Raw genomic sequence first — 16,110 nt, 5'->3', positions numbered from 1 at the left:
AGAGTCCCATTTTGTTCAAGAAATGCAAAGTTAAAATTCTTCCGAGAATTTAAAAATTACTCCAAAACCCTCATCTCAGATCTGTATGTGTTTTAAGTCTCCATTTCCACATATACTTGGTAATGAACTATTATGCAATATGCCAACATTCCATTTAATAGGACATGATGTCATTAGAAAAAAAATCAAGTAAAATATCTTCATTTTGGAAATTGAGAGTTTAGGCACAAAGAGATTTCTTATTCCAACAGAGAGAAATTCTGAGATTCACAGCTAACATGAAAGCACCAATTCTTTCTGAAATGTCACTGTTCCCTTTGGTATTTACTGCAATGTTGATTCCATTAACTTTCTTCGATGAAATGAAACAATCATGAATATTGTACAACTTACATAACATTTATCTGAATTAATGCATCACAAAACAGACTCATATCACCACAATAAGATACCACCTAACACCTGTCCGAATGGCAAAGATTGAAAATACAAAAAATGGTAAGTGTTACCAGGCTTGTGGTGGAAAGGAAACTCTCCTATACTGTTGGTGGGAATGTAAATTGGTCCAGCCACTGTGGAAAACAATATGGAGGTTCCTCAAAGATCTACAAATAGAACTACCATATGAACCAGCAATCCCACTCCTGGGTATCTACCCAAAGGATCAGTGAATTCTCAGTCATAAAAGGACTTGCACATAAATGTTTATTGTGGCATTATTCATGATCACTAAGACATGGAAACAACCCAAATATTCACGAACAGATAAATGATTGAAAAAGTGTGGTACATATATTCTATGGAATTCTATTCAGCCATAAGAAGCAACAAGACCCTGGTATTTGATAGAAAGGGGTCAAATATGGAAGATTTACTGCCAAGAGAAGCTAGCCAGGATATGAAAGAAAGATATTGTAGGTCTCCACTTAATATATACCAACTGTCCACACTCTATGGTAGAGACTGAAAGATTGGAGGACATAAAAGCAGTGAAAATAGTTATGAACACTGGAGACTGTGGAAGGAGGGTGGGTGAAGGGAAGAGTATAAGGAAGGAAATCAGGGAGAAAATATAGAGAGGCAGGACATTTATGGGATACAGAGATGGCTTACTACCTATTGACGATAACATGTATAGTGTTCCCAACTGGACTGGTCAGAGATGTATTTCATGTTGGGTAAATTCTCTTTACAAGCCAAATGATATGTAGCAATTGAATGTTTAAAAAATAAGAATAAGAATAAACATAAAATAAGTTTACAAAAAACAAAAAGACTCATACCAAGGATGTACTTTTTTTATGAGGGAAGGACCAAACAGCTCTCCCCCACAGTAAACATCTTATTCCTGCATCAAATTTCTGTGAAAATGAACAATGATCCACAAGCTTATAAATATAACATTAAAGATGGAAAACCATACCTTGCCCAGCTGGTCCTTTTTGCCAAAGCCAGTGGCCGCTGCAATGCTCCCCGCCCCCTCCACTGTCTTCTGGGCTACTGCTGTCACACCCGTCACCACTGCCCCTCCAACATTTGTCACTTGCTCTTTGGTCTTCTCAGCCACTGGGATAAACCAAGAGCAGCAATAGGTTAAATAATTGTGAAATGACAGTTATGTAAGATAATTCCACTTCCACCAGCCATCGACTTCTACACATCCATGTTTACATATCCCATAACAATGAAAGGGTCAAGATGAAATGAAAGCTACCCCAATATTTATAAGCATGGTGTAACCAAACATTGTATCTTTGCCGAAATTTCGTTGGAACCACCCAGATACTAGAAGGTGCTTCAAGTTTAAGGATCAAAAAGGTAGAGCCATGAGCAATTAGAGTTCAGATTTTATTAAGGAGAGTGAAGAGAAAGCAATGCTTACAAGGTGTGGTTTTAGTTGAATCAGACACAGAGTGCAATTTATTTATGCCAATATCAATGCCAATATTTTTTTAATCTCACTCAACAAGTTCATTTTCACCACTTCATCTTCCAAGTCGTGCAACACACACTACTCATCTATATGCTCATACATGTCACTGTCAGAAAAGAACAATGGCATAAGGGATGGTTACAAAGGATCCTTGATCCTTTTGATCCTTTTTTTTTTTTTTGAGAGAGAGAATTTTGCTATAGGGCATGTGTATTCACCAAAGAGACAGACAGAGACAGAGACAGAAAGCGAAAAAGCACCCCATTCTGGGGGTGGGGTTTGGCCACACCACAATCCCTTCTCCTCCATTCTCCTCTTGGGATCTTAAGCACACATGCACACATGCCCGTGTGAGTTTTAAGCCACCGGGTCTGGGACTCAAACCATGGTTGCATATATGGGAGTCCAGTGACGTAACCATTACACTATTTGTTGGTCCTCCTTGATCCTTTTATAAAAAGTAGTAAAATAGAAGGGCTTTCTTTAAAAAAAAAAGAATGATATTATTTAACTTAATTTAATTTATTTATTTTAATTTTACCAAAGAGGGACAGAGAGAGAGAGAGAGAGAGAGGAAAAGTGAGAGAGCAAGTCTCCAGGTCCAGAACTTGAACCATGTCGGCCCTTAACCACCATGCCATCTACTGGATCCAATAGAAGAGTTCTTAATAGCAATATTTATTTTCAGTAATTTGAAAAGGAATAAAGACTTTAAGTACAGTGCAAAAATGAAGCAACTTACTGAGCACATTTACAATTTCTTTTTCATGAAACAAAATATGGCATAGTAATTCAGCAGTATTTTAAAAATAAGTTGAAAATTTAGAGAAGATAGTATGAGTAGTATGGATTGGATTTATAGAGAAGTCTAATTTCATATCAAAAATAATTCAAGATGTACTAAAACTCTGTGGAATTGCTAAATCAATATTTCTATGTCAATTCCATAAAGTCACATAAAGGAAGCTCCAACAAAAATGTTCATTTCAATTAACTGAAAAGTTCTATGAAAATGCAGCAAAAGGGAACATATTCTGCTTTTTAATAATTCCAAAGTCAATACAGAAGGGAAACAACTCTTTTTTATCTAAACTTTTGCAATATCTGTGCCCTCCAGTCCTTAGGTCTTGCATCTCTAATTCATGTCTTTTCAATATATGACTTCTTTCAATTTTGCCTCACAGACTCATCTTTGCTTGTTCCCCCCTGGTTTCAGGTAAAACTGAGTTTAGCTAGAGCTTGATTTATATTAAGAAGAATTTACAGAAACAAGGCTGACAGGTGTAGTTACAGTCAAACCACACACACTGTAAAATTTATTTATTTCAGTTTCAATGCTAATTGAATTTTTGTTCTGAGGAATATTCAGTTCTTGATTTTGAGGGCTATTCTTTTTTAGACACTCACCTAAGCAAATAGAAACACACTTTCTTCATATGCTTTATATTCTGCAGCTCAGATTCCATCTGAGGCCCCCGACAGTGTTATACCACAGCAGCTGCTAGTTAAGTGCCACTCATATGTTATGGAACATATTTCATGCCACCAGTTGGAAAGGGCAAAAATTAAATGGCATGTACAAAGTAATGCATTTTCGTTTTCTTTTTTTGAGAGATTTTTGCTATAGGGCACATGCACTCACTGGAGAGAGAGAGAGAGAGAGAGAGAGAGAGAGGCAGACAGAAAGCGAGAAATCACCCCCTCGGAGGAGGGTGTGGCCATGCTGCAATCCGTTCTCCTCCATTCACCTTTTGGAATTACAGGCACATATGCACATGCATCCGGTGTGAATTTAAGCTGCCAAGTCTGGGACTCAAACTGTGGTCAACTATGTGGGAGCCCAGCAACATATCCAGTGCACCCTCTGGTGGTCCCAGTAATTGATCTTCAAACAGACTATTCAGGTCACGGAAGCTAAGATGGTCTGCACAGACAGGGAGCTTAGTCTTTAGTGCAGGCGATCTGGGGAAACCTGAGCTAGACAGACAGCCTAACACTTATAGAGTCTACAGCATGTGTTGCTCTGCGGGCCTTTCAGGCTCGGATTTTGTAGGTCTGCCTACTGACTCTGTTCCTCCTCTAGCAATGTGGCTGATGCTCCTAATGAGTAATGGCTATTCACAATTCAAAGTTCAGTTTAAATGCCAGGGAGAAACTGTGCTAGGAATTCTGTTTTTAAACATTTCTGGAATGTTGGTCCTTTAAAAATAGTAAATTATGTGTATCAAGTTGCCATTTCCACCCTCCCCAAGAACATGAGCAGACAACTTTGCTTGAAATGAACATTTTCATATTACAAAATCTCAAACCAAGGCAAAAATAGGTTTTGATTCTTTTTCAAACCCATCGTGTTTCTGCCAGCCAGGAAATTTACCATGTCTAGATAATCCTTTATGAGTGTATACTCTTTAATCTATTGTTTTTAACGCACATAAACTGCATATTAAAATGGGTTTTACTGGGACCAGCAGTTAGCGTAATGGCTATGTCAATGGACTCCCACGTAGTCGACCGGGGTTCGAGTCCCTGACCCGGTGGCTTAAACTCATGCCGGGCATGTGTGTGTGCATGCCCAAGATCCTGAGAGGAGAATGGAGGAGAAGAGATTGCAGTGTGGCCATCCCCCCTGGGGGATGATTTCTCGCTTTCTGTCTCTCTGTCTCTGTCTGTCTGGCAAGCAAATGCGCCCTATAGCAAAAACTTCTCAAAAAAAAATGGATTTTACTGATAAACTAATTTCACTTGTAGGTTCTCAGTGGACCTCAACCCTCTATTTTTCACTCTTAAGGTCTTTTAGGCTGTTCCTCTGTGTGCTGACATTCTGAATGAAGGGCAACAAAACAAAAGGGAAAGGGATATCAAATTCATATATTTTGGGTCTAATAAATGATGTTTATTTTTTAGGGAAAAGAAACAGTATCAAAAAGGATGCTCTTGGGACCAGCAGGTGGCGTGGTGGTTAAGGCACTGGACACTCCCACGTGGCCTACAACGGTTCGAGTCCTGGAACTGGTGGGTTGCTTTCTCACTTTCCTCTCTCTCTCTCTCTCTCTCTCTCTATGTCTCTCTCTGGTCAAATTAAAATGAATGAATGAATAAATAAATAAATAAATCTTTAAAAAAAAAAAAAGGATGCTCTCCTCACAACTGAGACTCTAATATTGGGAACTGACTCACTCTCCCCTCTTGTACTGGTCTTTCCCATTTTGGTACCAACCGTCCCATCTGGCCAGAAGCATTCATCTCATTCCTACTTACTCAGCAAACTTAATTCCTTCATTAAAAACCAGCTCAAATGTCACATTCCATGTTAAAAACTTATGACTATAAATGCCTTTGTTCCTCCTCCTGTGAGCCCATAAAATTTTAGAATTTTCTCTGTGTTGAACTCTTCACCTCATGCCCTATGATTTTCATTTATCAACATGTATGTCCACCACCACTACCCTGTTTTAAGATCTTGAATATCAGGGATCCTTCTTTATTTCTCTTTATACTATTGCAAAGCACATAGTCACTAAATAATTTGGAATGCACTAAAAGAAATTTTGTGTCTAGCTTTAATATATTCATCACTTCAATAATTAGATTTACATTTGACTTCTTAGCTAAGTGAAAAATAAAATTCTCAAACACAAATGTGTTACATTTTAAAATAGATATAATAAATATATCCTGTGATCTTGGACAAATTTAAAAAATTAAAAAACTTTAATTTTGAACTGGCATACACATGATAGATTTGAAGAAAACAAACTGAAATTACTAAGGAAATTTATATTGCAACATCTCAAAAATTTGTTTTATTCATTATGATGTAATACATTTTTGTGTGTAAGAATAAAACCTGGGCAGACACCATGGCTTACTAGTAAAAGGAGCTAGATCACGTAGACCATGGTTTGAATCCTGGCCCTGACAGCTTATAAAACACACAAGGAGTGTGGGGTGTGTGTGTGTGTGTGTGTGTGAAAAACACACAAGGAGTGTGGTGTGTGTGTGTGTGTGTGTGTGTGTGTGTGCATGCATGTGTGTGTGTCTTTCCAATACCCTAACAGGGTGAAGAAATGGAGAAGGAACTGTGGAATGAACACAATGAACAATACTTTCTCCCATCTCTCTCTCTCTCTCTCTCTTTCTTTGGTGAGTGTACACATACTCCAGCAATTAAAAAAAATAAAATTAAGTCAAGCATAATAATAAATCCAATTTTGCTTCTCTTAAAGCATTGAAGTAATTGTCTCAAACTTGTTTATTATCATAACTGGAACTTGACATTTCATATGAAACCATCCTACTCAACAAATTAAGTAATTCATTTATCTGATAAGAGAAAGAAAAGGTACTTCTTAGCTGACTCTCCTAGTGCATTTGTCATAGTCACACTAGTTAGTACAACAGTGTTAATCTTTTACTGCTGTCAGGGTGGTTAACTGCTACAACAGTTACAAACACCGCCCACTTCAACATTGTCCTGTCCTTGCCGCTTAGCAGCATTTCACAGTTTTCTGTAGAAATCTGGTTTCATTTGACCCTCGCAATCACTAAAAGAAGGTTTGATTAGTCAAGTAAGTTGGAAAAACCTCAAGTCAAACTATATTACAACTATTTATACTGGAGGTCACCTTCGATGCATTCATAGGCTACAAGGAAGATGTGGTACACAAAGTTTTCCAACATTGAAAAACCATGGAGATATAAGCTTGTGGGTTTTTGTCTTTCAGAAAATGTCTTGTAAAAATGTTGCCCTATTGGGCCCGATGATGGCAGTGGGGACACAACTGGACCCTTGTGGAAAAGGTCCTGGTTGGCATCCTGGAACTCTCTGAGCATGTGTTCCTGTGTTCTGGACCAGGTGGGAGTGGACATGAATCATGGAGTGGGCACTGTTGCTGATGCCTGTCTCTCTGTCTCTCTTTCTCTCCTGGAAGAAATACATAAGCTTTTAAAAAGTTGCCTATCTTATGCCGCTTACCTGTTGTCACACCGTGGACCACTCCCTCCTTGGTTTTGGAGCCTAGAAAAAAAAGATTCGAAACATAAATCTCAAACTGGGTTCACATTGCTGACTGGTTACTTTAAATACAACTAATCAAAACAAATCTCTGTCTTCAGAAGCCCACACCTAAGCTAAAATGAGGAACTTCAGTAACCTCTACAGTAAATAGAAGAAGGCAAAGCTAACAGGAGGGTCTGTTCAATTAAGATTTTTAGCACAGAATGATGACTTTCTCCCCTTGCTTCTCACTTCACATATAAACTTACAGCAGAAGAAAAGTGAGATAACACTGGGGTTTGGTGAGAAGATGATTTTGGATTCAGAACTGCAGAAATGTTAAAAGAGAGGTTAGTTAACCCATGACACACAAATATAAGGGGGAGGGAAAGCAGGCTGTAGCATTTGTTGAACATCTATCCAAAGGCATTTTACATCATGCCTAATTTAATCTTCATATCATCCATTTAACATAGGTGTATAATACCCATTTTATATAGGAGGAAATTAAAATCACTCTCTCTCTCTAGTGAGTGCACACACCCTATGGAAAAACCTGTAAAAAAAAAAAACTTGTATGCAAATAATTAGTAAATATATTGCTAAAACTAAGTTTATTGGATAGCCTTTCTAAGGTTGTCTTTTTTCAGTATAATTCTCACCAGTTTTATTAATTAAAATGTTTTTAGAGAAAGTAGCAATAGATTGAAGAATCACTTAAAAACTACCTACCAATTATCAAGTGATATTGTTCTATCAAGACAGAGAGAGTAAGAAAATGAGGATATGAACATTGAAAATGATTTAATCCTATATGTGGATATTACGATGATTACCTATCTTTAGTTTATTGGGTTGTTAGAAAAGTCATGACAAATATTTTTCTATGCAAAAATGCAACATGACCTTTCATACAACCCAATAAAACTGCACTATTTAAAAAAACTCTTACTAAGTAGATAAGAAATCATTGTAAATACTTTTTGAAACAAAGTCAAAAAAGTATAAGGGAGTCTTAGTTTTATTTTCAATAAAATTTGAATATATAAAACTAATTATTCACAAAGAAAATCGTCCTTTAAACTGTAGAGTAGAGCATAATCACAGGGTGGGAGTGTTAATTAAAAATCCTGACAATTGAGTCAGAGCCCCAAATAGTAAATGCAAAGTACAGATATTTGCATTTTGTTAAATAACTCTCATGGTCTAATACAGGTAACTCATGAATTAAATTTTGTGAGATGCTTATCCCAAGTAGTCCATAGTTCCACATTTATTTAAAATTCAGTAGTACATTTTTATGATCTAAATAATATGATGACCATAAGATGATCTAAATAAATACGATATTGAAAATGTTCACTGAATGTTTTATGAACATATGCAAATATAAGACATTAAGTGAAATTTGCATGCATCATATTTCCACTTATATTTTATAGAACACTCAAGGAAACTTTCAATTCGAATATAGTTAAGGACTCCCAATAAATAAAACATAAATTATAGCTTTGTAGTTAAAAACATGGGCTCTGGATTCAGAATGCCTGGGTTTAAATCTTCATTATAAAATAACCAAATATACATCATTGCGTCACATAAAGATAGAAGGAAACAATCCACATCAAGTTTATTACATATCAGATACTTAGAAAGGATAACTATTATTCTTCTTTATACACAATGTTTGTAAAGGGACTTACAGTTAAAAGCATAGGACAAATCACCAAATATAACTGTTACATAAATTAAGTTGTGAAGTTGTTACATATGTAAGAGACAATGGATAGTATTTTATATATATATAATACATATAAATGTGATATATATTATTATATATAATACATATATATATAAAATATATATATATATGTGATGTGTGTGTATATGTGTATATGTGTTTTATAGGCAAGGCTCACTTTACATGGTACTGTGAGATGATAAAGTGACCGTGAAAACTGAGTTGAAGCTATGGTGGGTGCTCTTAATAACCAATGAGAAAAATTATGACTATTTGGTGGTATAAGTCATAATAGTCCCACGACCATTAAAATCTTTTATCAAAAGATTAAAATTTTTCTTATCACTTATAAATGTATACAGAAATATTAAAACTAGTGCTTATTTAGTATAACTTAAAAACAAGGGAACCAGCAGTTAGCGTAATGGCTATGGCGCTGGACTCCCACGTAGTTGACCGCGGTTTGCTTAAAACTCACGCTGGGCACGTGTGCATGGGTGCCCAAGATCCCGAGAGGAGAATGGAGGAGAAGGGATTGCGGCGTGACCATCCCCCCGGGGGGTGATTTCTTGCTTTCTGTCTCTAATGTCTCTCTCTGTCTGTCTGGCGAGCGCACGCACCCTATAGCAAAAATCTTTCCAGAAAAAAAAAAAAATCCAGTAAGAATGCAAGTTCTTTATTTCTTCATGAAGAGACTAGGTGAATCAGTGCTTGCCTTATTGTATAACTTCTGCTATGGAGGAGGCTTTTTTTTTTTCCACATTGTACAGAATTGTCATATTCCTTTCTAAGTCTGAATCAGTTTCCAAAATGTGACCTTTTGCACTTTTTGTGGTATGATGCATCTCTGATAGTTCCTTTAATGTGGGCGTTTTTGTGGCTCCTTCCCTCTAGGACGCCTTCACCCACAACCACTTTCCTCATTTGTGTTGATAGGTTCACCTTCAATAAGGTCCTTTGATTGTGTGTCAACAGCCTATTAAATTGCAGCAGTGACAACCTCTCCAAGGTTAGCCACTTCTATAAATCAATTTGTTTTACTCCCATTTTATTTCTAGCATACTTAACTCTATTTCTTTGTTGCACTTGCATATTTGTTGGCCAGTGTCTTATGTACTTATGCATTTTTTTGTAAAATAGCACATGTGTTTATCCCTGGGAGACAAAGGGCAAAGGAACCATAGTTATTGCTGTCTATAAGAACCGAATTACAATATGAAGTGACTAATCAGCCTTTGAAAGGAGAGGTGTTATTTGTTCACTGATTGTAATGAATTTCTATTATTTATGTGATTATTTGGGGGCTGAAGAGCTAGCAAAAAACTTTGTATTCTATGCAATTATTCTCAGTTTAGGTACTGGGGCAATAAAAAGTTGAACTGTGTTACTAGGGGGGTGGTGACTACTGTTATTCAACCAACCATGAGGACTTGGTATATAATAAATCTATGCATAGTGGTACTGTATGAGAGTCTTCAAAAAGCAATGGACAATGTACATCATGAAGGAAATATACATGCACCAAAATAAATGCAAATGTAAAATTTTCTATGAACTTTTTGAAGTCTCCAGATATTTAAGAGAGTATTTCTCATCTGTTTCTTCTCTCCAATATTTCTATAAAAAGAATGACTTGTTAAAGCTAAAAGGTGATTTAGTGGTAAAATGCTCTGCTCTGTGAAATTGATCCATGTTGGGGGGCTACAAGTCTGAATCCAGTCCAGAGACTCCCTCATGTTCACAGGGTATGTGCATGCCCATGGTCCTGGGCTGGCTGATTTTCTGGGGTGGAGAGTGACATTAAGATTATTGAGAATGCTGTCTTTCTATCTCTTTCTCTCTTTCTCTCTGCCTCTCTCACTAATAGAAAAAAAATAAATAAAAACTTCAAAAATATGATTAGCAGAATAATCATCTCTGCCTCAGTAGTATCTGAGAATTTGATCTTTGGTTAAATCATGGAATGTATCTGCATCAAAGACAAATGAGAGTCTTGATGAGGTTGCCATCTATCAAACCAATCAACTATCCTTTGCTGCCATAATTGCTTATTAACAACTATAATTAATGATTAACCTTTAACTATGTGTACTCAATATGGTATGGCTACAAAATAGATGCCAAGTGGCTATGTGTACCATCTAAAAGCTGAAAGGGCACCAAAGCTGATGATTTGTGAGTGGAGGTGGCCCACACGCCCCCTATACTGTCCCTCAGGACTTCACAGAGGTGCACCTTGGAGAAGGTTCCACGTCATGTCTGAGAGTAGTGAGAACTCAGCTAACCACTGTGGTGCATGTGATGTGGGCTTTCTCAGTGTGGTGAGGTAAGGCGTGCTGTCCCTTGAGAGTCTGATGTCAATCACGTTGAACCACCGCTGCCCATTGAGTAGAGAGGGACTAGAAGAGTTTTGAAGATCATCTCTTTCTTTCATTTAATTACTACAATTCTTAGAATTATATAAATATAGCTAATGTTATTTTTTCTATAGGGTGTGTGTGCTAGCAAGAGAGAGTAAGAGAAAGAAGAGAAAGAAAAATACATAAAGAATGGTCACAGCATGGGACCAGCAGTTAGTGTAATGGCTATGTCACTGGACTCCCATGTAGTTGACCGCGGTTCGAGTCCCAGACCCAGTGGCTTAAAATCATGCCAGGGACGTGTGTGGGCATGCCTAAGATCCCAAGAGGAAAATGGAGAAGAAGGTGTTACAGCTGGCCATCTCCCATGGGAGGCGATTTCTCACTTTCTGTCTCTCTGTCTTTCTGGTGAGTACATGCGCCCTATCGCAAAAACCTCTTCATCCAAAAAAAAAAGAATGGTCACACCACAATCTCAATCTCTTCTCCTCTATCTCTCCCTCCTTGCTTTTCAGGATTCTGGGTATGCATGTACACATACCTGGAGTATTGCCCAAGACACTAGGTCTGGGATTCAAACTGTGCAGTTAGCCATATGGATCCAGCTGCCTCAACCACCAGGCTATGGAGCTAGCCCTATAATTAAATTTTTAATGTTTTTAAATGAATCTTAATGCATAATATCTAAGTAATTTGATTGAGGAAATTTTTGTCAATTAAATTAAAGTATGTTGATTGAAAATTTATGTATACAGATTTCACAAATGGAAAAAAAACATAAAAATAACACTGATTATATGGTAGTTCTTTAATTAGTTAAAAAGTAGTTGCCAAAATTAGATTCTCATCAAGGAATTAGGTTACTTGTCTTATGAACTTTTGTCTTACTTTGGCTTCTGCCAAACTTCTTTCACCATAAGTGAAATTTTGAAATTTTCTTTGGTTATGTTGAAACTTTAAAACTAGTAATCAATAGTAATCTTAGTATTGAAGAAAGGAAAGATAAAAAGAAAACATATTGGCAAAATAATTATTCTGTTGGAGAGTTTAATAATAATAGTAATGGCTTCTTTATAATGAAAGTGAGCTCAATTATTCATATGTTTTGTTTCATTGTGACATTCTTACAAAAAATCTGCAAGGGACATGCATGTTTTTAAATCATATTTTGGCAGATGAGGGAAGTGATGATAGAGATGTTAAATAATGTCCCATGACCCTGAACGTACTAAGTGTTTGTAGCCTGGTTTAAAACTTAGGCTTGTGTGATATCAAGTCTATATTCTTTCCACTTTATCAACAATCAGCAAACTATAGCCTGTGAGTCAATTCCAACCCAGCACCTGTTGACAATAAAGTTTTATTGGAACACAACCACACTAGTTATTGTCTATGGTTGCTTTCATACTTCAGCAGCTGAACTGAGCAGTAGAAACAGATCTTAAGACCTAAAATATTTATTATCTGGTCCTTTACAGAAAAAAATTGCCAACTCTTGAACTATACTATTATTATTTTTTCATAATTTTTCATCTTAAATTCTGGATGTGAATTCATCTTTCAATTACTTTTCAGAACATAACCAATAAATATTTTATACAATGCACTATGTGTTAAATACAATGACAGGCATGAAAATGACTTCAAAAACAAGACACATAAACAAATTGCAATTTTATGCAATCATCTCATAGAAAATAACTGAATCTTTGAAAGATAAAAACCATTTCATTTGTCTAAATGCATAATGAAAACAAGTAACAAGTGTTTCCGATGATAAAACCTGCTCATTACCTAGAATAGAGCTATGTATTAAATATATTCAGTAGTTTCTGGATTCACTACATACTAATACATACTAATAGAGGGCTTATTAGCATTCTAAAATAAATCTTTAAGGATATTATATAATAAAGTAAGTGAAGTTAAAGAATAGATGTGAGTTTATACATGCAGAACTTGGGAAACTGAAGACAAATAGAATGATATTAACTGTATGTTACTAGGTCAGTTTTCCAAATTTCATCTAAAAAAAATACACTTTGTCAAAAAAAAAAAAAAGAGAAAAAGTGAAATTAAGTCATCAGTTTTTTCCCCTCCATAACACTGTTTCCTTTATTTTCTAAAGATATGTTTAAGGTAGAGAAAGAAAGAATAATTTGAAGATTTGTGGAAAGATCAAGTCAACACAAACAGAGTCTATTAAGAACAAGAAAAAATAATCTGTTGCAAACTTTGATGGGAAGCATGCATAAAAATTATTCTCAGTATAAACTGTCCTGTTGGAGAAACAGTGTAGCTTTTTTTACTCTATATAGGCCTAGAGTTAAGTCATCTAAGTCACCCAGCATGCTCCTCCTCCACCTGTGTGTCCTATGACTCCGGCTGCCATGGTTGTCACCAGAGATGTGGATGATCTCAGAAGAAGCAGAGGAGAAAAAGATAGGATAAATGGGCAGTGTGTGTGTGTGTGTGTGTGTGTGTGTGTGTGTATGTGTGCACATGCATTTATCCCGGTTGATGGGTGAGTGTGTGTGTCTATCACTTCTTCAAAACATTTTGAGTGACTTGTAAAAATATCCAAATTAGGTCCAGCAGATGGTGTAGCAGTTACATGGCTGGACTCCAACATGGGCAGCCATAGTTCGAGTCCTGGACCCAGTGACTTCAAACTCATGCCAGGCACCCGTGTGGACCCTGTAGAACACAAGATCCCAGGAGGAGAATGGAGGAGAAGGGATTGCTGCATGGCCACCCCCCAGGGGGGTGATTTCTCACTTTCCCTCTTTCTCTCTCTCTCCAGGGTAAGTGTCAAAACCTCTCCAAAAATCTAAATTAAAACAATGTAAGATACAAAGAAGAGAGTCATAGTCTTGCTGAGTACACAAGGTGAGGATATAGGAAAAGGATGATAAACGTCAATGTCATCAATTATGTGTTCCACTTGATAAATGCATTACATAAGCAGTTCTGAAATATTAGAGCAGCTCCCAAGCACTTTCTTCAGCCCTTAGTCCTCCTTGTTGACAGTTACCGTATGCTTTCAAGGAGTGACTCCACCAAAGACCAATCTAATCTGTCCTTTCCACTTTAGGGTTACCGTAGGTCTCTTTTCTCATGCTGCAGAGCCACGTCAAGGTCTTATTTTTAAATCAGTACACTTAAAATTTAAAATTAGCAAATAATATTTATGCTGATAAAGAAGTCAAAGGCCCATGAGAGATTTTGATCCTTAAGAATATTCCTGATTATTTTTCAAAAGACGGTACAGTTTTAAGACCTGGCCTCTGAACGATAGTTACTAATGTACAAACACATTCACTTAAAAAAAAAAAAAAGTTCTAAGTATGACTGTGAAATTAGACAAGCTAGAAAAACAAGAGGTTAGCTCCATTTTTTACTATTAGCTCAAACATACACATCAACATTCACCTACCCACACATGTCTCTGACTCAGTCTATCCTTTTGACAAGTGATGATGCAAAAGGAATCTAGGGAGGAATGCCAGCATGTGCAGCAGCAATCACCCCAGCCCATGCATCCTGAGCAAATATGAAAAGGACAAGGGGGCTCACCTACCTACATACAGAACACCCTCTTTTGTCTTCCCTGCTGCTTCTGCCACACCCTGCTTGGTTTTTTCAGCAGCAGCCACTACTCCCTCCTTGGCCTTTGAAAGTCCTTTCATGAATACATCCATGGCTAGTGAATTCCTTTACACCACCCTGTGGAACACAAGAGGACACTTGATTACTTCTGGGTAAAGGAAACCAGATTAACACACCCAAGGTAAAAACCACAGAAAAAATCGGGAACTCCTCAAAGTGTAAGACTCTTTAAAGTCTATCCTCATTTAAACCATTGGCTAAAGCAGGGTTTTTTTTTTTTTTTTTTAGCTTTTGCATTAAAAATGTAGTATCTATCTCTCATCCACCTTGGCTAGTAAAAGTCTAGCCGCCTAAGCATGGATAAAGCTCATCTGAGCTGTTCTTCCTTCCTGCATTTCAGAAGTGGAGTTGCATGAAAAAAAATGGATTCCTCTTTCAACTTCCCGGGTTCCAGACGTGACTGTGTAGGACGCAGGTTTAGAAGAAACACCATAGGAACAGAAAGGGAATTTGAATTTAGGATTAGGGGCATCCTTAAAATGAATTCCAGGAGAGGGCAAACAGGCGGGTCGCCGAGAGGGGAGGGAAGAGAACTGCTCCCTCCGGGTGAGGTTGAACTTCAGGCCAAGGGCGAGCCCAGAGGCGCCCGCTTTAATCCCCCAGACCATGCACCCCCGCCCCTTGCTATCTGCCGGAGACGCCGCCAGCGGTCTCCCAGCCACGCGAGGGGGCGTTCTCTGCTCCAACTCGCAAGAGACCGGCGCCGGCTCTTATTAACCCCTTATCACCTGTTGCCTTGTTCCCCGCGACCCCCACCCCCCCGCACACACACACACACAAACACACACACATCTTTCCACGCTTCCATTTCATTATTGCAAACGCGGCTTCCTTCCTTTACAGAGAAAACCGCCAAGGCGGACTGGAGGGTTAAGGTAATAGAGAAATCAAGTTGGATGCCCACGCGCCATGGCACATTCCCGCGTTTCCCAAAGGAAAAGCGTATCCCAGAGAAGCAACCTGCCCCTCAGTTGTGGGGAAGAGAAGAGAGGAATACTGGAAGCAGGAAGAAAGCCAGGTCAACTTACTTTCCTCAAGCTCACCGGAGGGACAAGTGCCCACAGCCCAGGGACCTGACCCTGGGGTCCGCGCTGCAGCGCCAGCCCTGCCCGGTGCCCGCTCGGAGCCCGCTCCCAGCAGGCGTTCTCTCCAGCGTTTCCAGCGCTGCCGTTTAGATCCACAGGTACTTACCTGAGTCCCTCTGCTTCTCGGGAACTCCGATTCCTCCTCCCTCCCCCCTTTCTGTCTTTCTTTCTTTTTTTTTTTTTTAAAAAAAATTTAAACAATTCCCAAATAGGATTTAAATGGAAGAGGGGGAAAACGGGCGCACAAGAAGGGCGGAGGCGGCACCAGGAGAGAGATGGTCCCCAGAGGAGGTTGCTGTCAGCCCAGCCCGGCGACGGGAGGCTGC

The 16,110-nt window shown here is 38.0% G+C and overlaps 1 protein-coding gene across 3 annotated transcripts in view; it reads right to left on the bottom strand.

Moving 5' to 3' along the window:
- SNCA (synuclein alpha) overlaps positions 1 to 16,110 on the bottom strand; it is a 113,312-nt gene that overhangs the window by 96,689 nt on the left and 513 nt on the right. The window contains exons 1-4 of one of the 3 annotated variants that reach the window (XM_006143240.3): positions 15,891 to 16,095; positions 14,611 to 14,756; positions 6,909 to 6,950; positions 1,424 to 1,566 (exon numbers count right to left, since the gene is read on the bottom strand). In XM_006143240.3, the coding sequence (XP_006143302.1) occupies positions 1,424 to 1,566; positions 6,909 to 6,950; positions 14,611 to 14,731 (306 nt within the window). In that variant the 5' untranslated portion in view covers positions 14,732 to 14,756; positions 15,891 to 16,095. 3 annotated transcript variants of the gene reach the window in all.

The sequence above is a fragment of the Tupaia chinensis genome, unplaced genomic scaffold, assembly GCF_000334495.1.
Source record: "Tupaia chinensis unplaced genomic scaffold, TupChi_1.0 Scaffold000094_1, whole genome shotgun sequence".
Taxonomy (NCBI): domain Eukaryota; kingdom Metazoa; phylum Chordata; class Mammalia; order Scandentia; family Tupaiidae; genus Tupaia; species Tupaia belangeri.
This window is presented reverse-complemented; position numbering and strand designations above follow the sequence as displayed.